General features: G+C 46.8%; 1 protein-coding gene across 7 annotated transcripts in view; it reads left to right on the plus strand.

The window, feature by feature from the left end:
• LIN7A (lin-7 homolog A, crumbs cell polarity complex component) overlaps window positions 1-24,014 on the plus strand; it is a 259,197-nt gene that overhangs the window by 221,810 nt on the left and 13,373 nt on the right. For all 7 annotated transcript variants that reach the window (XM_063927715.1, XM_063927711.1, XM_063927714.1 and 4 more), the window contains one exon: window positions 15,647-15,718. In XM_063927715.1, coding sequence (XP_063783785.1) covers window positions 15,659-15,718 — 60 coding nt within the window. In that variant the 5' untranslated portion in view covers window positions 15,647-15,658. The remainder of the gene's footprint in view (window positions 1-15,646; window positions 15,719-24,014) is intronic.

Below are 24,014 nucleotides of genomic sequence, written 5' to 3' on the forward strand. Positions count from 1 at the left end.
TGCCCGTCGACTTTGAGGAGATGCAGGCTGGGTAGCGTCTAGTCTACCTTCGTGGAAAGGACCTTTCCCATAACCCCCTGGTCCATGTCACAATCAATTTGAAATAGTAAAGTGTTGCGAGCGAAGTGGAGCGAGACACCAAGCCCGAAGCGTGGCGAGCGAAGCGAGCAATCGAGGGTCTAATGCTGCATAGAAAAAAAATTACCCCAAACTAACGGAGAACAAAGAAAACATTTAGGTGCTGTAAGGGCGGAAGTTCTCTCCTGCCCTCTCCTTTTGTCACTTCCAGGTCCTGAGCACGAAGGTAACATAGACACAACCATGCAGGCTGTTCCCACATCCCCCCCTCCTCCTTCCGCTGCAGCCGCACGCCACCGCAGGACGGCTGAACAATGCTAGAGTCAGTGGCAGAGCCAGGAATTGCACCCCCTAGCACAGTCCATCTCTTTCAAGGATCGTTGAGAAGTGCTGGACGAGGCTGTACTGAGGTCGAGGTTTTGCACCCCTGTATATGTCCGTTCTCAAGGTCTCCTGTCAGGCTATGTATCTTTCCTTGCACAGAATCCCTCAGATTGAGCCTCTGGGTGACTACTGTGTAATTTTCTACACTCGCTTTGTTTATTAAATATTGACAATGGAAGTGTCATGTGAGACGGGACAAGGGGGTATGGGGGGGGGGTTTATTCAATTCAGGGCAGTGGAATTAGTTGTTAAGAGTTCATCTATTAATTATGATCTATGGGAGTCAGATCCCTATGTATTGTGCTATATGGATGATCTAGCGCTGAATCTATGCTATATTGGGGTAGTATATATTAAATAAGGGTGTTTGTGTACAGTTAATCAAATGGTGGGTGTTTGTACAGTACATTATATAGGTGGTGTGTCTATATATATATATATATATATATATATATATATTTATTATGGGCAGTGTCTTTATATTATATGGTGGATATCTCTGTGTATTATAGGGGTGGTGTATATGTATATAATATGGACGTTGTCTGTGTATATTATACAGTGGGTGTCTCTACATTATAAGGTCTCTATATAATATGGACTCGAAGGTTTCTCTATATTATAAGGGGGTGTCTATATTATATGGGGGCGTATATATATCATATGATCGGTGTCTCTGAGCATTATCGGTGGTGTCTCTGTATATTATATGAGGGGTATCTCTGGGCATTATGGGTGGTGTCTCTGTTATATGGTGGGTGCATTTGTACATTATAGGGGTGGAGTCTCTGTGTATTATATGGGGGTGTCTCTGTGAATTATATAGGGTGGGACTATTTCTGATATAAGAGAGGGAGCTGGTATCCTCTAACATGCAGGTTATGGGATCATTATTCACAGGTAAATAAAAGAGACACCAGGGGTGGGGGTACCAAATTACTGCCTTGCCCCAGGTGACACAAATCCGAGTTTCGTCCCTGCCTTAGTTCCTAACCTCTGATGGGTATAGCTTTATTTTTTTTGCTCTCGATGTGGGGTGTACAGAGCTTAACTCCACCCCTGACATAGCCCCACCCCATACCCCGATTAACCCACCACCTGTGTGTCTGTCTCCCGAATGCTGCCTGTACTGTATTGGTGATTGGTGGCGCAACCCATTTTTGGTTCTCCATACATCTAAATAAAACACTGCTTGCTCCATCAGTGTGTGTGTTAAAGGAAGATCTAAATCCATTGTCAATACTGTATTCACTGTCATAGACTTTTGCACTTTCATTATGATACTTGTATTATGACATTAGCTAAAGATAATATTATGGCATAATTACATAGGAAACAGTTAATGAATACAGTAAATACTAAATGAAGAGCTAACGCCTACTGTTTGGGCTTGTTTTAAGCTCATTTGCAACTAGAGCCAAACAAATTCTGTCCAACTGGATTACTGCCTTTGAATTTCCTAATTTAAAAGCTCATTTCAAAGCATGATTTTTACTAATTTAATCATATTGCCTTATGCTGAATCGGTCAACAAGCTGAACTCGCCCAGTTACAGTAGGTTGTTTCTTTGTAAATGGTATTTTCCCCCCAATAATATTATTATTAGAATAATTTGGGGTTTTTTCTAGAATTAAAAAAAAAAAGATTAGTTAGTCATTAGCATTATGCATTTAAAATATAATTCAGCGATTTATAGGCTAATGTACAGCAATGCTCCCTTCATTTTCATCCACGTATTTGGCAGAATTCTGGTAGGCGATGAGAATGCACTATAGAAAAATGCAGTAGTGTAAACTTGCTACAAAGTTTATACCTGATAGTACTGGTGCCTACTAAACTCCACATCATTTTCCCTGCTACTTCTAATTCCTGCTCAAGATTACTGTATGTGGGGGGAGTAGGCACTTTTTCTTCACACGTGATGAAGTCCATACGCCTGCCCTATTAAATGCCCCTGTACCTAGGATTTCAAAAGCCCAACAAGATAAACTGTTCACCCACATCTGCAGTGTGGCAGTGGCTAAATCCCACATTGCTAAGCACTGGAAAGACCAAAGTCTGCCCTCGTGGCAAAGATCAACCACATTGCATCCATGAAATATATCTCAAGCTTGCAAAGCAGTTTATTTTCTAAGTTTCAGGCGATATGGTCCCCTTGGTATCGGTCACAATCACTCATTGTTCCTGGTCTCTGCTGAACTCTCTGCTCCATCCCCCTCTTTTGCCACTTCTTTCTTTTTCTATTTCCTTCTTTAATTCATTCTTTTTAATGATAAAATGGAGGATGGCAGTCAAATGGCATACAGTCAAGATCCAGATGGTGAGAATGCTGACAGTGGAATCCTGACGGAAAATACTGGGGTTAGGCACTAGGGGAGCGTTAGGCTGCGGGAGGGGTGGGTTAGGGGGGAAGGTTAGGGTTAAAATATTTACTGGGATCCATTGGCATTCTGACCGTCAGAATCCCGACTATCGGTATTCCAATACCATCTCCCCCATCAAATACCTGTTTTACAGTTTTATTTTTTGGAGGACTATGAACAGTGGCGGATTTTACCTATGGGCTGAAGGTCTGCAGCTCCCCCTCCAGGTAAAATCAGCCACCCTTCTCACTGTCAGTGAAGCCAGCTGCAGTCTGTGACTGAATTGGCTTCACTGTGACTGCCAGTCCTACCTGCCAGTCATAGCTATACATACAAGGCAGGCCCAATTGGGAGGTGTTTCCTCCCTCCGGGACTGCCAGACCGGGCTGCGATAGGCAAAGGCCACTTGCTGTCTTTCACGCAGCGCAATCCAGCTTCTGTGGGCTCCATTGCGCAGCAGCACTGCGGTGTCTGCGCATGCATGTTTGCCGGAACCATTGCGCAGGTGCTGGAACCCGGGCCTCCATGTTTCTTCTTCTCTCCAGGCTGGGGGTAGCGGAAGCCTACTTAAAGTATAATCGGTTTTGTTCTTATGTTTGGTTAGCAGCTCTTTGTTTATGCCTGATGTTTTTCACAAAAGCCTGTAACCTTTACTGCATATTTCAGTTGTCTGTCGGTCTACTCCAATAAAATCTTTTATTTAAAATAAAAAAATAAAAAATTCCACAGTGCTACAGTCAGACACAACTCAGGTTAAAGATTGTGTCAATCTCCTTTCCAAGTGTCCGGTACAAGGGTCTTCAACCTGCGGCCCTCCAGCTGTTGTGGAACTATGCATCCCATCATGCTACTAAGGAATGCTAAAACTGATGAGGCAGTGCATGATGGGATGTGCAGTTCCACAGCAGCTGCAGGGCCACAGGTTGAAGACCCATGCTCTAGTACACAGCAGCTGCTAGTGACATTCCCTGCTTTTGCTATAACCATATGGCCGCTAATCTTTTGTTACTCCTTCGTTACTCCAGTACCAAATTGGTGTTCATGGCAGGGCTATCAGCCTTATTGTTGTAGTCAGGGACAGAAGCGCATGTTACAAGCAGCTGCATCACTGATGATGGTAGAATATTCTGCAGCCAGACTGATATGCAGGCACTAAAAATATAGGGGCTGATGCAGAATTGAATGCAATTGAATGGACAGAACTAAGTGCATTTTTCTCTTACGTCCTAGAGGATGCTGGGGTCCAAATTAGTACCGTGGGATATAGACGGGTCCACTAGGAGCCATGGGCACTGTAAGAATTTGATAGTATGGGCTGGCTCCTCCGTCTATGCCCCTCCTACCAGACTCGGTTTAGAAAATGTGCCCGGAGGAGTCTGTCATGCTGAAGGAAGCTCCTGAAGAGTTTTCTGCATTTATTTTATATGTTTGTTATTTTGAGGCAGGGCTGGATGGCACCAGCCTGCCTGTTTCGTGGGACTTAGGGGGGGAACGGCCCAACCTCTTGAAGGGTTAATGGTCCCGTTCCGTGCTGACAGGACACTGAGCTTCTGAGGGGCCTATTCACAAGCCCATTACGGCGAGCGTACATTCCTGCAGCACGCCGCCACCCCTAACAGAGCCAGAATGAAGAGTGGTGAGTACTGAGCTGGCGTCCCGGCTAGCGGGGCGCCAACCATTATGGCGGCATGAGGGTACGGAGACGCATGGCTTCTAAACTGGGCGGAATGCGTCTCCGGACACAGTACACAACTGCGTTGTCCCCGTACACTGTACACAGTACCCATACTGGCACAACAGCCTTAAAACGTTTTTCTCCTACGTCCTAGAGGATGCTGGGGACTCCGTAAGGACCATGGGGTATAGATGGGCTCCGCAGGAGATAGGGCACCTAAAAAGAACTTTGACTATGGGTGTGCACTGGCTCCTCCCTCTGTGCCCCTCCTCCAGATCTCAGTTAGATCTTGTGCCCAGAGTAGAATGGGTGCACTGCAGAGAGCTCTCCAGAGTTTTCTGTTGAAGAAGAATTTTGCTAGGTTTTTTATTTTCAGGGAGTCCTGTTGGCAACAGGCTCCCTGCATCGTGGGACCAAGGAGAGAGAAGCAGAGCTGGCTAGTCAAGTTGGGCACTGCTTCTAAGGCTACTGGACACCATTAGCTCCAGAGGGAGTCGGAACACAGGTCTCACCTGAGGTTCGTCCCGGAGCCGCGCCGCCGTCCTCCTCACAGATGCCGAAGATAGAAGCTGGATAGAGAAAGCAGAAGACATCTTAGGCGGCAGAAGATATCAGATCTTCATGAGGTAAGGCCGCTGCGCGCCATTGCTCCCAGTCACACACACACAGAGCAGCACTGAAGGGTGCAGGGGGGGGGGGTTTACCCTGGGCAGCCTGGGCAGCAATAAACCTCACATTTGGGCAAATACAGTTTGATTAGGCTGCGGAGGCAGTAAATCTATAATCCCCCGCCATTTTTATTGAAAAATCACTGGGACCGAAGCCCGCCGTCGGGTGGGCGGGGCTTGATCCTCAGCACTAACCAGCGCCATTTTCTCCACAGAAGCTGCATGAGGAAAACGCTGGCTCCCTGGTCTCTCCCCTGCTGAACTTCACAGGCTGGAAAAAAGAGGAGGGGGGCACATTAGCGACGCAGTGAGTGGGAACTGGCATATTATATATAGAAAAGCGCTATCTGGACATATATTTTCCAGTGTTTTTAAGCGCTGGTGTGTGCTGGCATACTCTCTCTCTGTCTCTCCTTAGGGCCTGGTTGGGGTTTTGTCCCCTTATAGGTTAATCCCTGTGTGTGTGGGGTGTCGGTACGTGTGTGTCGACATGTCTGAGGCGGAAGGCTTCTCCAAGGAGGAGGTGGAGCAAATGAGTGGTGTGTCCCCGTCGGTTGTGCCGACTCCAGATTGGATGGACATGTGGCATATGTTGAATGCAAGTGTGGCATCTTTACATAAAAGGCTTGATAAGGCTGAATTAGGGGGGACATCAGGGGGTCAATCCTCGGATTGGACCGACTCACAGGGCCCGTCGGGGTCTCAAAAGCGTCCCTTAATACAAGACACTACTACCGACACGGATTCTGATTCCAGTGTCGACTATGACGAAGTAAAATTGCACCCTAGGGTGACTAAAACCATTCAGTGTATGATTGTGGCAATAAGGGATGTGTTGCATATTGTGGATGAACCCTCGGTCCCCGACACAAGGGTACACATGTTTAAGGAAAAGAAACAGATTATTAAATTTCCCACATCTCACGAATTGAATGATTTCTTTGGAAAAGCTTGGGAGACTCCGGATAAGAGACCGCAGATCCCCAAAAGAATTTATATGGCATACCCCTTCCCTAAGCAGGACAGGGAGATTTGGGAATCACCCCCCACTGTGGACAAGGCCATGACGCGCTTGTCCAAGAAAGTGGCGCTACCGACTCCTGACACAGCAGCCCTTCAGGACCCTGCAGATCGCAGGCAAGAAACTACATTAAAGTGTATTTATTCTCATACGGGTGCTGTACTAAGACCGACAATTGCGTCGGCATGGGTGTGTAGCGCAATTGCAGCTTGGTGATGAGCTGACAGATCAATTTGATAATATGGATAAGGATACTGTATTCCTAACTCTAGCCCATATTAAAGATGCAGTCTTATTTATGAGGGATGCTCAAAGGGACATTGGATTGCTAGCTTCTGGGGCCAATGCCATGTCTGTCTCAGCGAGAAGATCCTTATGGACTCGCCAATGGACGGGTGATGCGGATTCCAAAAAACATATGGAAGTACTACCCTATAAGGGTGATGTATTGTTTGGGGATGGGCTGACGGACCTGGTTTCCACAGCTACAGCAGGTAAATCAAATTTTTTACCATATATTCCCCAACAGCAAAAGAAAGTAACACCCTATCAGATGCAGTCCTTTCGGTCGCACAAGTCCAAAAGAGGTCGGGGATCCTCTTTCCTCGCCAGAGGTAAGGGCAGAGGCAAGAGAGCACCTGCTTCGGCAGGTGCCCAGGAACAAAAGTCCTCCCCGGCTGCTCCAAAACCCACAGCATGACGCTGGGGCTCCCCTGAGGGAGTCCGCACCGGTGGGGGCACGTCTTCGACTTTTCAGCCAGGCCTGGGTCAGTTCGGACCTGAATCCCTGGGTGTTGGAAATAGTTTCCCAGGGTTACAAATTGGAATTCGAGGAGGTGACCCCGCGCCAATTTTTCAAATCGGCCCTACCAGCTTCCACATCGGAAAGGGATATAGTGTTAGCTGCAATTCAAACGCTGTGTATACAGCAAGTGATAATCAAGGTTCCCCTGCACCAGCAGGGAAGAGGTTACTACTCAACCTTATTTGTGGTCCCGAAACTGGACGGTTCGGTCAGACCTATTTTGAATCTGAAATCCCTAAACCTGTACATAAAAAGATTCAAATTCAAAATGGAATCTCTCAGAGCGATAATAGCCAACATGGAGGAGGAGGGAGTTTATGGTGTCTCTGGACATAAAGGATGCGTACCTTCATGTCCCCATATATGCCCCCCATCAGGAATACCTGAGATTCGCTATACAGGATTGTCATTACCAATTTCAGACATTGCCGTTTGGACTCTCCACGGCCCCGAGGATTTTCACCAAGATAATGGCGGAAATGATGGTCCTGCGCAAGCATGGAGTCACAATTATCCCATACTTGGTCAACCTCCTGATAAAAGCGAGATCAAGGGAGAAATTGCTGAGCAGTGTGGCGCTCTCTCTGAGAGTGCTCCAGCAACACGGTTGGATTCTAAATCTACCGAAGTCACAGTTGATTCCGACAACTCGACTACCGTTCCTAGGTATGATACTGGATACGGAACAAATGAAGGTCTTCCTCCCAATAGAGAGCCCAAGATATCCAGAACATGGTCAGAGACCTGCTAAAACCGAAAAGGGTGTCAGTTCACCAATGCACTCAAGTTCTGGGGAAAATTGTGGCGGCCTACGAGGCCATTCCCTTCGGAAGGTTCCATGCAAGGACTTTTCAATGGGACCTTCTGGACAAGTGGTCCGGGTCCCATCTGCACTTACATCGGAAAATAACTCTGTCCCCAGGGACCAGAGTGTCCCTCCTGTGGTGGTTGCAAAGTGCTCACCTCCTGGAGGGTCGCAGGTTCGGAATTCAGGATTGGATCCTGGTTACCACGGACGTGAGCCTCCGAGGATGGGGAGCGGTCACACAGGGAAAAAAATTTCAGGGTCTTTGGTCAGACCAGGAGTCCGGTCTACACATCAATGTGTTGGAACTCAGGGCCATTTACAACGACCTTCGACAAGCGGAGAGTTTTCTTCGAAACCTACCGGTTCTGATTCAATCAGACAATGTCACAGCAATGGCTCATGTGAACCGCCAAGGCGGGACAAGAAGCAGAGTCGCGATGGCGGAAGCCACAAGGATCCTTCGCTGGGCGGAAAATCATGTAAGCGCTCTGTCGGCTGTCTTCATTCCGGGAGTGGACAACTGGAAAGCAGACTTCCTCAGCAGACACTATCTCCATCCAGGAGAGTGGGGACTTCATCAAGAAGTCTTTGCAGACGTAACACGTCTTTGGGGAACTCCTCAAATAGACATGATGGCGTCACGCCTCAACAAAAAACTTCGGAGGTTTTGCGCCAGGTCTCGGGACCCTCAGGCAGTAGCAGTAGATGCTCTGGTAACACCGTGGGTGTTCAAATCGGTCTACGTGTTTCCTCCTCTTCCTCTTATCACAAAAGTGTTGAGGATCATAAGACACGAAGAAGAGTACAGACGATACTCGTTGTCCCAGACTGGCCTCGAAGGGCCTGGTACTCGGATCTACAAGAGATGCTCACAGGAGATCCCTGGCCTCTTCCTCTGAGGGAAGACCTGTTGCAGCAGGGGCCCTGTGTATTTCAAGACTTACTGCGGTTCCGTTTGACGGCATGGCGGTTGAACGCCGAATCCTAGCGAAAAAGGGGATTCCGGAAGAGGTCATCCCTACTTTAATAAAGGATAGGAAGGAGGTGACGATAAAACATTATCACCGTATCTGGCGAAAGTATGTGTCTTGGTGTGAGACCAAGAATGAACCTACGGAAGATTTTCATCTGGGTCGTCTTCTCCACTTCCTACAGACAGGAGTGGATATGGGCCTGAAATTAGGCTCTGTTGAGGTACAGATTTCGGCCCTCTCGATTTTCTTTCAGAAGGAATTGGCTTCTCTTCCAGAAGTCCAGACGTTTGTAAAGGGAGTGCTGCACATCCAGCCCCCTTTTGTGCCTCCAGTGACACCATGGGACCTGAACGTAGTGTTGCAGTTCCTAAAATCACACTGGTTTGAACCGCTTAACAAGGTTGAGTTGAAATTTCTTACCTGGAAGGTGGTCATGTTGTTGGCCTTAGCATCAGCAAGGCGAGTGTCAGAATTGGCGGCTTTGTCACACAAGAGCCCCTACTTGATTTTTCATGTGGATCGAGCTGAATTGAGGACACGTCCGCAATTTTTGCCTAAAGTGGTTTCTTCGTTCCATATGAATCAACCTATTGTGGTCCCTGTGGCTACAAGTGACCTGGAGGATTCCAGATCCCTGGACGTAGTCAGGGCCTTAAAAATTTATGTAGCCAGGACGACTAGAATTAGGAAAACAGAGGCTCTGTTTGTCCTGTATGCGGCCAATAAGATTGGCGCTCCTGCTTCGAAGCAGACTATTGCTCGCTGGATCTGTAATACGATTCAGCAGGCTCACTCTACGGCTGGATTGCCGGTACCAAATTCGGTTAAGGCCCATTCCACTAGGAAGGTGGGCTCTTCTTGGGCGGCTGCCCGTGGCGTCTCGGCATTACAACTTTGCAGAGCGGCGACTTGGTCGGGGTCAAACACTTTTGCTAAATTCTACAAGTTTGATACCCTGGCTGATGAGGACCTAGCTTTTGCTCAGTCGGTGCTGCAGAGTCATACGCACTCTCCCGCCCGATTGGATGCTTTGGTATAAACCCCATGGTCCTTACGGAGTCCCCAGCATCCTCTAGGACGTAAGAGAAAATAAGATTTTAAACCTACCGGTAAATCTATTTCTCCTAGTCCGTAGAGGATGCTGGGCGCCCGTCCCAGTGCGGAAACTCTGCAAGACTTGTATATAATTGTTGCTTACATAAGGGTTATGTTACAGTTGACATCGGTCTTGGACCGTTACTGTCGTTTGTTCATACTGTTAACTGGTTATGTATGTTCCAGGTTACATGGTATGATTGGTGTGGGCTGGTATGAATCTTGCCCTTGGATTGCTAAATCCTGCCTTGTATTGTCCATCTCCTCTGGGCACAGTTCTCTAACTGAGGTCTGGAGGAGGGGCATAGAGGGAGGAGCCAGTGCACACTCATAGTCAAAGTTCTTTTTAGGTGCCCTATCTCCTGCGGAGCCCGTCTATACCCCATGGTCCTTACGGAGTCCCCAGCATCCTTTACGGACTAGGAGAAATAGATTTACCAGTAGGTTTAAAATCTTATTTTCTCCATTTTAAGCACCAGATTCCTCAGCCAGTATAAAAAAAGCGGGAAGACCGCGCACAATTGAAGGGGCGGGGCTTCACTATGAGTGGATCCAGGTTAATTGTGCTTAACCTTTCCTCTGTGTGTGTGTATGTGTGTGTGTGTGTGTGTGTGTGTGCGCTGTCACATTACATTATGTCAGGCAAAGAGTGTGTGTCTTATACCTCAGAGTGTTCCTCTTCACCAGGGGGCTCACTACTGGGTACTCAGGGTTCACAGACTAGCGGGACTGAACCGGAATGGGTTAATTCTCTTAAGGGAATGATCTCAACTCTTTCTACAAAATTGTCCCGCAATGAGAAAGAGACGCAATACTTAAAACAGACTGTGGGTGAGTTTATGAACAGAGACTCAGTCCCCAAGACAGCAACTCAGTCCACTCCCATTTGTCCGTAAAAGCGATCTCTGGCCCATATCCTGCAGTCTGACTCTGACGCTGACAGGTCAGACATGGAGGGGGGGAGGTGGACTCTGAGGGGGGATGCAGCTCTGTCACAGGGAGAGTGTGAGGAATCTTATTTTAATGTAAAAAGAAGTCCTCAGTCACTTTTCCTGCGTCAAAGGAATTGAATACCCTGTTAGAAGAACCTTGAGTTAATACTGATAAGAAGTTTCAGATCGCTAAAAGGTTGCTTTCATTTTTTCCTTTTCCTCTGGAGGATCGGAAAAAATAGGAAAATCCACAGATAGTGGACGCATCAGTCTCTAGGCTGTCATGTAAAATCTTATTGCCTGTTCCTGGTGCAGCCTCCCTGAAAGACACGGCTGATCGTAAAATTGAGACTACACTCAAATCATTGTACACAGCTGCTGGGGTGGCCCAAAGACCCACTATTGCATGTACATGGATCACTAAAGCCATTGCAAAATGGTCAGGCAACCTAACTGAGGGGTTAGATTCCTTATCTAGGGGGGAAGTTGTCTTACTCCTGCAGCATATACAGGACTCTGGTGGAAGTCATAAAGGAAATAGGCGTGCTTAACGCACGCACCACTGCGATGGCAGTGTCGGCACGCTGAGGCTTGTGGCTACGCCAGTGGACTGCTGACGCGGATTCCAGGAAAGGCGTGGAAGGCCTACCATTCACAGGAGAGGCCCTGTTCGTTGATGAATTAGACAAATGGATCTCCACAGCTACTCCGGGTAAGTCGAAGTATCTTCCTTCCGCAGCCCCCCCAACCAAGAAGACTTATTCAGCTTCTAAGTTACAGTCCTCTCGGACGGCCAAGTTCAAGGGCAAATCCAGAGGTGCTTCTACGTCCTCCAGCGGCGCAAGAGGTAAACCACGCAAACCAGCAACCGCAGGTGCTCAGGAACACAGCTCTGGCTCTGCTTCCTCAAAGACTTCAGCATGACGGTGGACCGCAATGCCTGGAAGGCTGTCAGGTGGGAGCTCGCCTACAATTCTTCAATCAGATCTGGTCAAATTTGTGCCAGGATCCCTGGTTCATAAATCTTATTTCCCAGGGCTACAGACTGGAGTTCCAAGAGCTCCCACCTCACAGATTCTTCAAATCAGGCTTGCCAGTTTCACAAGAGGCAAGTATAACTTTACAACATGCCATCCAAAAACTGGTACAGACTCACGTCATTGTTCCAGTTCCACCTCATCAGCTAAACAAGGGGTACTATTCCAACTTGTTTGTAGTAACGAAACCAGACGGTTCGGTAAGACCAATTTTGAACCTCAAGTCGTTGAACCCGTACTTACAAGTGTTCAAATTCAAGATGGAGTCTCTGAGAGCGGTGATATCAGGTCTGGAGGAGGGGGAACGCCTAGTGTCTCTGAATATCAAGGATGCGTACCTTCACATTCCGATCTGGCCGCCTCATCAGGCTTACCTATGGTTTGCACTGCAGGAGAGTCAATACCAGCTCCAGGCCCTGCCATTTGGTCTCTCCACGGCACCGAGGGTGTTCACCAAGATGATGGCAGAGATGATGTTTCTACTCCACAAACAGGGAGTGAACATAATTCCGTACCTGGACGATCTCCTGATAAAAGCACCGTCCAGGGAAAGGTTGCTGGACAGCAATGCTCTCTCAACCAAACTTCTCAAGGATCATGGGTGGATTCTGAACCTTCTGAAATCTCACCTAGAGCCAACACGGAGGCTTCCATTCATGGGAATGATACTGGATATGGAGTCGCAGAAGGTGTTCCTTCCGTTGGAAAAGTCATTAGTGATCCAGTCGATGGTTCGGGATGTCCTGAAACCAAACCAGATATCGGTGCATCTGTGCATTCGCCTGCTGGGGAAATTGTTGGCCTCTTACGAGACTCTTCAGTACGGAAGGTTTCATGCAAGACCCTTCCAGCTTGATCTGTTGGACAGATGGTCCGGATCGCATCTTCACATGCACCAGAGAATCCATCTGTCGCCAAAAGCCAGGATCTCCCTTCTGTGGTGGCTACAGACTTCTCAGCTAATCGAGGGCTGAAGGTTCGGGAACTCAGGGCCATATACAACGCCCTTCTGCAGGCATCACATCTTCTTGTAGATTGGGCAATTCAGGTCCAGTCAGACAATGTGACGGCAGTAACGTACATAAACCAACAGGGCGGAACAAAAAGCAGAGCAACAATGTCAGAGGTGTCAAGAATTCTCCTCTGGTCAGAAAGAAATGCTGTGGCGTTGTCATCGGTCTTCATTCCGGGAGTAGACAACTGGGAAGCAGACTTCCTCAGCAGACATAACCTGCACTCGGGGGAGTGAGGCCTTCACCCGGAAGTGTTCAGGTGCTTGACAAGTCGAAGGTGATATCCTCAGATCGACATGATGGCCTCTCGTCTCAACAAGAAGCTCAATCGGTATTGTTCCTGGTCGAGAGACCCACAGGCAGTGGCGGTAGATGCCCTGACGACTCCATGGGTCTTTCAGATGGTGTACATGTTTCCTCCAATTCCTCTAATCCCAAGAATTCTAAAGAGAATAAAAAGGGAAAAAGTTCAAGCAATTCTAATTGCTCTGGACTGGCCAAGAAGGGCCTGGTACGCGGACCTTCTGGAGATGCTCCTCGAAGATCCGTTGCCTCTTCCTCTTCGCGAGGATCTTCTGCAACAGGGCCATTCATCTATCAGGACTTACCGCGGCTACGTTTGACGGCATGGAAGTTGAACGGCTGATTCTAGCCAGGAGAGGGATCCCTAACAAGGTTATCCCGACTATTATCCAAGCAAGGAAGGGGGTAACGTCTAAGCATTACCATCGTATTTGGAAGAAATACGTCTCTTGGTGTGAGAGCAGAGAATTTTCTGCTGTGGAATTCCATCTAGGACGTTTCCTACTTTTTCTACAAACAGGAGTAGATGTGGGCCTACGTCTGGGCTCCATAAAAGTTCAGATTTCAGCCTTGTCCATTTTCTTTCAGAAACAATTGGCTTCTCTCCCTGAGCTCCAGACATTCTTGAAAGGTGTTCTGCACATCCAACCTCCCTTTGTGCCTCCCACGGCACCTTGGGATCTCAATGTGGTGCTGCATTTCCTCCAATCGGACTGGTTTGAGCCGTTGCAGGAGGTGGGCATAAAATATCCTTCGTGGAAGACTGTCACACTGTTGCCTTGGCTTCAGCAAGACGTGTGTCGGAGCTGTGGGTTTTGTCTCACAAAAGTCCCTATTTCATTTTCCATGAGGACAGAGCTGAACTCATCAGCAATTTCTTCCTAAAGTGGTGTCTGCGTTTCACATCAACCAACATTGTGGTTCCGGTTGTCACCGACACCTCTGCTACTACAAAGTCTTTGAATGTCGTGAGGGCTTTGAAGGTGTATGTGAGAAGAACAGCTCATCACAGAAAGATGGACTCGCTGTTTGTTCTTTATGATCCCAATAAGATTGGGTGTCCTTCTTCTAAGCAGACTTTCGCCCGCTGGATCAAACTTACTGTCCAGCAGGATTTTTCCACGGCAAGTGTGCCATGTCCAAAATCTGCACAGGCCCACTCTATTTGGTCGGTGGGTTCTTCCTGGGCGGCTGCCCGGGGTGTCTCGGCTTTGCAGCTCTGCCGAGCAGTTACTTGGTCAGGTTCGAACACGTTTGCAAAGTTCTACAAGTTCGATACTTTGGCCTCTGAGGACCTTCAGTTTGGTCAATCAGTTCTGCAGGAACCTCAGCACTCTCTCACCTGGTTTGGGAGCTTTGGTACATCCCCATGGTACTAAATGGACCCCAGTATCCTCTAGGACGTAAGAGAAAATAGGATTTTAATTACCTACCAGTAAATCTTTTTCTCGTAAACCGTAGAGGTTACTGGGTGCCGGCCCAGTGCTTTGTTCTTCCTGCACTGTTACTTGGTTAAGTAATGTTGGTTCAGCCGCTGCTGTTCCTGTTTCAAGTTTGGTTAGCTTGGCTTTCCTCTTGTTTTGTGTGTGCTGGTTCGGAAACTCCCCACTATCCTTATCTATCCCTCTCTCAAAGTATGTCCGTCTCCTCGGCACAGTTTCCTAGACTTGAGTCTGGTAGGAGGGGATAGAGGGAGGGGCCAGCCCACACTATCAAATTCTTAAAGTACCCATGGCTCCTAGTGGACCCGTCTATACCCCATGGTACTAAATGGACACTCGCCATCTCCTCTCTCCCTGCCCATTGTATTGTGGTGCTGTATATAGTGGCCAGCGGTAGTGGACAGGTAAAAAGTGTTTTGAGAAGGGGGGAGGGGATGATGACGACACTATAGCACTGATGGTTCCCCGCGGATATACGTGCGGTGTTGACAAGAGGGGGAGGAGAGGGTGGGCCTCCCCTGCTATATTTTATTTCTATTCCACCTGTATCCCAATGGGACATACATTATTTCAGAGAGTGAGGCAGCCATCTTGGACATGCTCAGTTGCTATTCTGTGTAATAATTCACATTACATCACTCTGCCACATTGGACCTCAGTCTAAATTCACTACAACGCATGCATACATGCACCAGGGTCCACTTTTGTAAAAATCCAATTAACCTGTTTTTAAACTGTGGAAACTGAGGAAACTCACACAAATATAAGGAGAACATACAAACTTTGTGCAGTAAGTGGAGATAAACCAAAGACACTTGGTTGCTGTGAGGCTGCAGGGTATGCAGAAAGCTTACTAGTATAATATAAAGAATGAATCAATACATTGTGTGATTTTCTTTTTTAATTTAAAAATAATAAAAAACAACAACGGTTTCTGGTATAAATCAGTAGATGGAATCCCTGTATATGTCCATGCAGTAGTGCAAATTAAATACATACCAGTTATCAATTGCTACTATTAATTTATGTATTCGTCTCTCTTTTTCAGGTTTATCAGTACATGCATGAAACCATTCCGGTAAACGGCTGTCCAGAGTTTCGTGCTCGTGCTACTGCAAAGGTGAGGTGTCTAAATCTTGTCCCCTGCTTGCATACCTCCCAACAATGAAAAAAGCAAAATCAGGATTCATAATGCATGCCCCACACAGATTTGCCCACTAAACGTCAAGTTCCACCTAAAGCCTGCTCACATCACAAGGCTATGCCTCTTTCTTGGGAGGTATGTACTCATAATGATGAACATCTAGAGCAGGGGTGTCCAACCTTTCACCTTCCCTGGGCCACATTAGAAGATGAAAATTTGGTTTGGGCCGCACATAAAATAAAATAACAGTAACGATACCTGATCATCCAAAAAAACCATAGAAAACATAGTTAACATATTAAACTTACTTGGAAATGAAGTTAGTGAGATGTTTGACATTGTTTCTCAGCCACCAATGCATCCATATTTGCTTCAATGGAACTTGTTGCAATTCTCAGTGAGTGCTCAAGGTGCTCATCAGATATTTTGGTTCTAGTTTTATTCTTTGTGTGCTTCATCCTTGAAAATAGCTGCTCACAAATGTAGGTGCTTCCAAATAGCGATGACATGAATAAGGCATGATTGTGAAGTGAAGGATATTTTTCTCTGGGAACATATATCTTATAGAAGGCCATTAAAGAGACATGGTCAAATTTTTCTTTCAATTGAATGTCAGATTGGAGCTCTATGCATTCCATTTGCAAATTGGCAGGTAATATATTAATGTCCACTAAAAATGGAGTTGCAAATATCAGAAAAGATGGCTGATTTTTTTCTAAAATCTTGAAACCTGTTCTCAAATACCTGTACCAAATTGAAAAGCAAGGCTGCATATTTTTCCGTGTTCACAGAGGCGTGTTTAGCCAATGTGCTAAAATGCATCAAATTTTTTGCCTTCATTTGAGAATGCCATAGTTTCAGTTTCATTTCGAACGCTGTTATAGTTTGAAACATTGTGCTGATCAATTGGTTTTCACCTTGAAGACGCATGTTTAACTCATTTAAATGAGTGGTCAAGTCGACTAAAAATGCCAAATCTGTGAGCCAGTTTTCATCGTCAAGTTCTGGCACACATTTTGTTTTAGATTCCATAGATGACTTGATTTCATTTCTCAGATCATAAAATCTTGCCAGCATTTTCCCTCGACTTAACCATCTTACTTCAGAAAAGTAAATGATGTCCCCATACTCAACATCCATAAATTTTAGGAATTCCTGGAATTGGCGATGATTCAATCCCTTGGACCTTATGAAATTTACAGCCTTGATGACAATCTGCATGACGTTAGCCATCTTTAAAGCTTTTGCACATAAATTTTCTTGGTGTACTATGCAGTGATATTTCATCATACTGAAATTTTGGGAGGCAATTGCATCATCTTCTATCAATTTTACAAGTCCATCTCTGTTACCTATCATTGCAGGGGCACCATCAGTAGCTATGCCAGATATGTTAGCAAATGACAAAGAAAATCGCTGTAATGTATTTTTCACAGCTTCATATAAATCTCTTGCTTTAGTTGTGTCTTTCAGTGGAACTAAAGCAGCCATTTCTTCAATGATATTATATTTGTCATCAATGCCTCTAATAAAAATTGCCAATTGAGCTGTATCTGTAGCATCTGTACTTTCGTCTATCGCCATAGCATAAAATTTAAAATGAGCAGCTCTACTCTTCACAACTTTTTCGATGGATTTTCCTATATCTTCAATTCGCCTGGCTACAGTCTGGTGAGACAAACTGATTTTTGAAAAGTCCCCTTTTTTATCCGTGCAAATTATATCAGCCACGGTTTCCATGCATTTCTTAATAAACTCACCATCGCAATATGGTTTTGATTCTTTGGGGTATATGCAATAGCGGGCGAATTCGCGGCAATTATCGCCGTTTTTTCAATTCGACCAAATTCGCCAGGTGAATTCCGGAAGGTGGCTTCCGGAATTCACCATATGCAATGAAAAACGGATTCGCCAGAGTCGCGGGCGAAAATCGGCCGCTTTGGCGGATTTTGCCGCGATTTTAAAAAACGGGAAAAAACGGGGAAAAACCCGAAAAAAAAAATGGCGTGGGGTCCCCCCTCCAAAGCATAACCAGCCTCGGGCTCATCGAGCTGGTCCTGGTTCTAAAAATGCAGGGGAAAAATCGGCCAGGGATCCCCCGTATTTTTAAAACCAGCACCGGGCTCTGCGCCTGATGCTGGTGCCAAAAATACGGGGGACAAAAAGAGTAGGGGTCCCCCGTATTTTTAACACCAGCATCGGGCTCCACTAGCTGGACAGATAATGCCACAGCCGGGGGTCACTTTTATGCCGTGCCCTGCGGCCGTGGCATCAAATATCCAACTAGTCACCCCTGGCCGGGGTACCCTGGGGGAGTGGGGACCCCTTCAATCAAGGGGTCCCCCCCCCCAGCCACCCAAGGGCCAGGGGTGAAGCCCGAGGCTGTCCCCCCCCATCCAATGGGCTGCGGATGGGGGGGCTGATAGCCTTTGTGATAAAAAAAAAGATATTGTTTTTTCCATTAGTACTACAAGTCCCAGCAAGCCTCCCCCGCAAGCTGGTACTTGGAGAACCACAAGTACCAGCATGCGGGAGAAAAACGGGCCCGCTGGTACCTGTAGTACTACTGGGAAAAAAATACCCAAATAAAAACCGGACACACACACCTTGATAGTAAAACTTTATTTCATACGCCGACACACACATACTTACCTGTGTTGACACGCCGACTGCAACGATCTCCGACGATCCGAGGGTACCTGTCTAAAAATTATACTCACCTTCCAGCGTCCAGAGGTCCAGGTCCAGAGGTAAATCCACGTACTTTGTAAATAAACAAACCGAACACGATCCACCGGACTAATGAAAGGGGTCCAATGTTTTCACATTAGACTCCTTTCCCCGAATGCCGGGACATCACGTGACTCCTGTCACTGATGTCCCTTCAGCCAATCAGGAAGCGCTACTGCCGTGGCGCTCACCTGATTGGCTGGACGCCGTCTGTACTCTGACAGCGCCTCGCAAAGCCGCTCCATTACTTTCAATGGTGGGAACTTTGCGGCTAGCGGTGGGGTCACCCGCCGGTCAGCCGCTGACCGGCGGGTGACCTCACCGCTAGCCGCTAAGTTCCCACCATTGAATATAATGGAGGGAGCTGTGCGATGCGCTGTCACAGCGATCAGCCAATCAGGTGAGCGCAACGAAGTTGCGCTTCCTGATTGGCTTAGAGACCTGTCAGTGACAGCTGTCACTGACAGGTCTCAATCGTGGAAAGGTGTCCCATGTGTCAGCATGGGACCCCTTTCAGTCCGTTCTGGAGCGGGTATTTGCGTTTTCTTTTTTTGCCAAGTACGTGGATTTATCTCTGGACCCTGAGGTGAGTATATTGAACTTTGCTTTTCAGGTATCCGTGGATTCTACATGGAGAAGAGGACCGATGTCGGCGTGTGAACATAGGTAAGTATGTGTGTGTCGGTAGTGTGAAATAAAGTTTTACTGTCGACGGTGTGTGTGTCCTGTTTTTATTTGGGTATTTTTTTCCCAGTAGTACTACAGGTACCAGCGGGCCCGCTTTTCTCCCGCATGCTGGTACTTGTGGTTCTCCAAGTACCAGCTTGCGGGGGAGGCTTGCTGGGACTTGTAGTACTAATGGAAAAAACAATATCTTTTTTTTATCACAAAGGCTATCAGCCCCCCCATCCGCAGCCCATTGGATGGGGGGGGACAGCCTCGGGCTTCACCCCTGGCCCTTGGGTGGCTGGGGGGGGGGACCCCTTGATTGAAGGGGTCCCCACTCCCCCAGGGTACCCCGGCCAGGGGTGACTAGTTGGATATTTGATGCCACGGCCGCAGGGCACGGCATAAAAGTGACCCCCGGCTGTGGCATTATCTGTCCAGCTAGTGGAGCCCGATGCTGGTGTTAAAAATACGGGGGACCCCTACTCTTTTTGTCCCCCGTATTTTTGGCACCAGCACCAGGCGCAGAGCCCGGTGCTGGTTTTAAAAATACGGGGGATCCCCTGTCAATTTTCCCCCCGCATTTTTAGAACCAGGACCAGCTCAATGAGCCCGAGGCTGGTTATGCTTTGGAGGGGGGACCCCACGCCATTTTTTTTCCTGATTTTACCGTTCCAGCAATAAAAAAAAATAAAATAAAAAAAAATTATTTTAAAAAATATATAAATAATATTTGTGCCTCCCCCCCCCCAAAAAAAAGTACCTAATCCCTTCTAATATAAATAGATCTGCTATTCCAAGAAAAAAAAACACAAAAAAAAACATGTTTAAATTTTTTTTATTTGTTTTCACCCTCCAAAGTGTGGCGGATTGAAAATCGCGAATTTGCTGTCTAAAAGCACTGCAGGCGAATTTCCAAACTTGAATTGAATATGCTGGAGGCGAATTGCAGCATCTGTACCATTGCAGAAAAGGCGAATGCGGAAAAAGGCGAATTGAGAAAAGGCGAATTTTGACGGTCCGTTTTTTTGCGAAAAAGTACTGCACTGCATAGGCGAATTGATTTTTTGAGGCGAAAACGTTCCGGAATTCGCCTTTTTTTGAAATTCGCCCGCTATTGCATATACCCCTTTGGCTTTCAGGTTTGCAACCACATAACTGGCTTTGACAATAGAATCTGATTGAATCAATACTTTGGTTCAGCGATTTTGTCTTTACGACACATTCCTTCATACACAGCATGTCTTGTCATGTAATGCCTTTTCAAATTGTAGTCTTTGAAAACTGGCACTAATTCTTTGCAAATTAAGCAGATTGCCTTACTATTGGACTCAACAAAAAAGTATTCATCTGTCCACTTTTCTTGGAACACTCTTCCTTCATCTATAATTTTTCTTTTTTTGTGTTTGTTTTTCTTTTTTGACATTTCAGAAGCCATGCTGGAATGTAAAAAAAAAAAAGGACCTTTAGAAAGCTTGGTTTAATAATCAATGTGATTACTATGTGCATTATGCTACAGATTTCCCTTTCAAATTAATGGGAAGTGGAATGCAATTGGATTTTGATGCAGAATTCCACAGCCAATTTTGTGTCAAAATCCGTTGTGTGAACCCAGCCTTAGTTTCCTGACTACCAGAAAGTGGCTTACCTGAGAGTTCAGATGCTGGGATGAGGACTGTCTGCCTTTATGGATGCTGCAGTGAGGACTGCCATTAAGGATGCTGCCTCTTGTTGTGCGTAGATGTGTGCCTGGTATGATAATGTACAAGGTAAGACAGTAATGGGGTATAAGGGCCACAACATTGCAGAGGAGACAGAGGAGGAACAGGGCTGCGGACATTGTATACGGGGAATAATAAATCCTGCAGAGAGATGGCGGCCTACGCAGCAGTTAAAAGCCGCCATCAATCACGGCAAAAATGAGCTAATTTATTGCAGGTCGGAGCCCACCGGGTGTTTCATTAGGTGCCCGGTGGGCCAGTCCGACCCTGCAAAACAGTGGGGGAGCGCTGCGCGATAGTGATGGCCGCAGCGCAATACAGTTCAACCGGCTCACCTACACTCCGCACAGGCAGCAAGATGTGGCCTGTAGGAGCTTCTAAAATGGACGGGGGGCAGGTGAAGCTGGCGTCACTTTTGTGACGCGCTCACCCATACTTCGCACAGGCCGCAAGATGTGGCCTCTCGGAGCTAATATAATGGATGGGGCGGGTGAAGCACGCTGGCGTCACCGTTGTGACGTGCCCCGGCCGCATTCCGGCCGCAAGCGCTGGCAGTGCAACTTGAAACTTTAGAATTTCTTAAAAAATAAAAAATTGCACTGGGTCGCATTACTAGCCGACCTGGGCCGCATGCGGCCCGCGGGCCGCGGGTTGGACAAGCCTGCCATAGACTATTCTCCAGAGTTTTGACTATAAAAATTATTAGAATAATATAAAGAAGATATTGGTAATATATTATTTGTATTTTTCATATACTTTATATAGTCAAAACTGTAGCTTATACGTAAGTGTGACAGCAAAGGCCGCACGTCACTGCTTCCAACTGGAGTCCACTGGGCCGGCTGTTTGGTCTCGGGGTGAAAACTGTAGATCCAGGATGCATCACCACTGATGAACTCCCAGACAGAGTTTAGGCGACTGCCACCAAACCTGGCCAACATGCGTGGTACGAAGTCACCCGAGCCTCCTTCTGTTCTCGAGTCAGCTGATGAGGCCCCATCGTACAAAAAACTTTCTCAGGCCAAGCATTTTGTGGAGTATCAAGTGGATGAATCCCGATGAGATGCCTATCTTCTTCCCTAACTGGGCCATAGTCACCCTGTCATCCAACTCAACTATGGCCCACACGGCAGCAATATTGTCCTCAGTGATGGCGGACACAGGTCAATTGCAGCACTCCTCATCTTCCAGGGGCCATCTCCGGCTCTGAAATTCTGCAACCCACTAAAACGCAGTGGTTTTGGATGGTGCTGTCACACGCCAGGGGCAGCAGCCGCCGCGCTTACCCCTGCGTGGCTGCTGGTCTGTTTGGTGGTCCCCACCTCCGGCGGTCCTCATGTCCCGGCGTCTGGCTGGCGAGGCTCCCGGCGGTTCCCTGGAGCGTGGGCGCCGCCATGACAGTTGGCGTCACGTGGGCAGGGAGCAGGTGACGTCACTACCCGCTTCACCAATCCAATAGAGGCGGGAGATTCAAAACTGGACGCCGGGAGAGCCTCGGCGCCTGAGTATCGTCTCTTTACTGAAGTGGATGCCAGAGCTCCCGTACGCAGTGTGTTTCCCCGCAGCTATACTCCAGTGCTTCTAGCATTCAGGGTGCCTTCCTGCAGCACAGTCTCCAGTGATCCGAACAACTTGTGTGTTCCTCTGCAGTGCAGTTGCCAGCATTCCCTGGATTCAGCATGGCCTGCGGGCTGAACCAACTTTAGTGTTTCCAGCGTTCAGTGTCATTCACCATCGCTCACAAGTTCTTCATTCATCAGTGTCTTCAAACATCGCTCACAAGTTCCTCATTCATCAGTGTCTTTAAACATCGCTCACAAGTTCTTCATTCATCAGTGTCTTTAAACATCACTCACAAATTCTTCAGTGTCATTCACCATCGCTCACAAGTTCTTCATTCATCAGTGTCTTTAAACATCGCTCACAAGTTCCTCATTCATCAGTGTCTTTAAACATCGCTCACAAGTTCTTCATTCATCAGTGTCTTTAAACATCGCTCACAAGTTCTTCATTCATCAGTGTCTTTAAACATCGCTCACAAATTCTTCAGTGTCATTCACCATCGCTCACAAGTTCTTCATTCATCAGTGTCTTTAAACATCGCTCACAAGTTCTTCATTCATCAGTGTCTTTAAACATTGCTCACAAGTTCTTCATTCATCAGTGTCTTTAAACATCGCTCACAAATTCTTCAGTGTCATTCACCATCGCTCACAAGTTCTTCATTCATCAGTGTCTTTAAACATCGCTCACAAGTTCTTCATTCATCAGTGTCTTTAAACATTGCTCACAAGTTCTTCATTCATCAGTGTCTTTAAACATCGCTCACAAATTCTTCAGTGTCATTCACCATCGCTCACAAGTTCTTCATTTCATCAGTGTCTTTAAACATCGCTCACAAATTCTTCAGTGTCTTTCACCATCACTCACGAGTTCTTCATTGATCAGTGCCTTTAAACGTTGCTCACAAATTCTCCAGTAGCCTTTGACATTGCCCACAAGTTCTCCTTCTTTCATGTGTCGCTGTATTGCTCCCTTCCCATAATAAAGTTCCTCAGCATTTTTCACCAATCCTAACTATCCCAGTCTTATATGAGGAAAACCTATATCCGACCATCCCTGCTCCGACCCAGCTGTGGTTCCTCTTCCCGACCATCGGAAGAACCCCCGAGTTCACAACATCCCCAACCCAGGTCAGTGACAGGTGCTTACTTCTCAAATGGTCAAAACTCTTCTGCTGATCATGGCTCTTCAGTAGCCTCTGTTGAGCTCCATAATGAGTTTGCGAAGTTAGTGCACATACTTACTTACTTCGGTTTGCAGTGCTACTTATATATGACTCTGTGCCTTGACATTTCACAACCAGATAGTCAGATCGTATCTACCCTATCTAAGCACTGCACATCTGGACACCTATTGCACACACCTCTTATTACAGTCCTGTTAAAAATAATAGAATAGAGGCTATGGAAGATATCACATCATAACACAATGAAAACCAAAAACAAAACAGGACATTTGTTAAATATAGATACTTATGGATACATGGAAGAAGCATGGTAGATCACCTACTTGTTGTGCTAATGCATAATCTTCATACAGATCTGCTAATGTCTAATGATCCATATGAGAAAAAAACACTGCTTGGCTTCTTA

This window comes from Pseudophryne corroboree, chromosome 6 (assembly GCF_028390025.1).
Source record: "Pseudophryne corroboree isolate aPseCor3 chromosome 6, aPseCor3.hap2, whole genome shotgun sequence".
NCBI lineage: Eukaryota > Metazoa > Chordata > Amphibia > Anura > Myobatrachidae > Pseudophryne > Pseudophryne corroboree.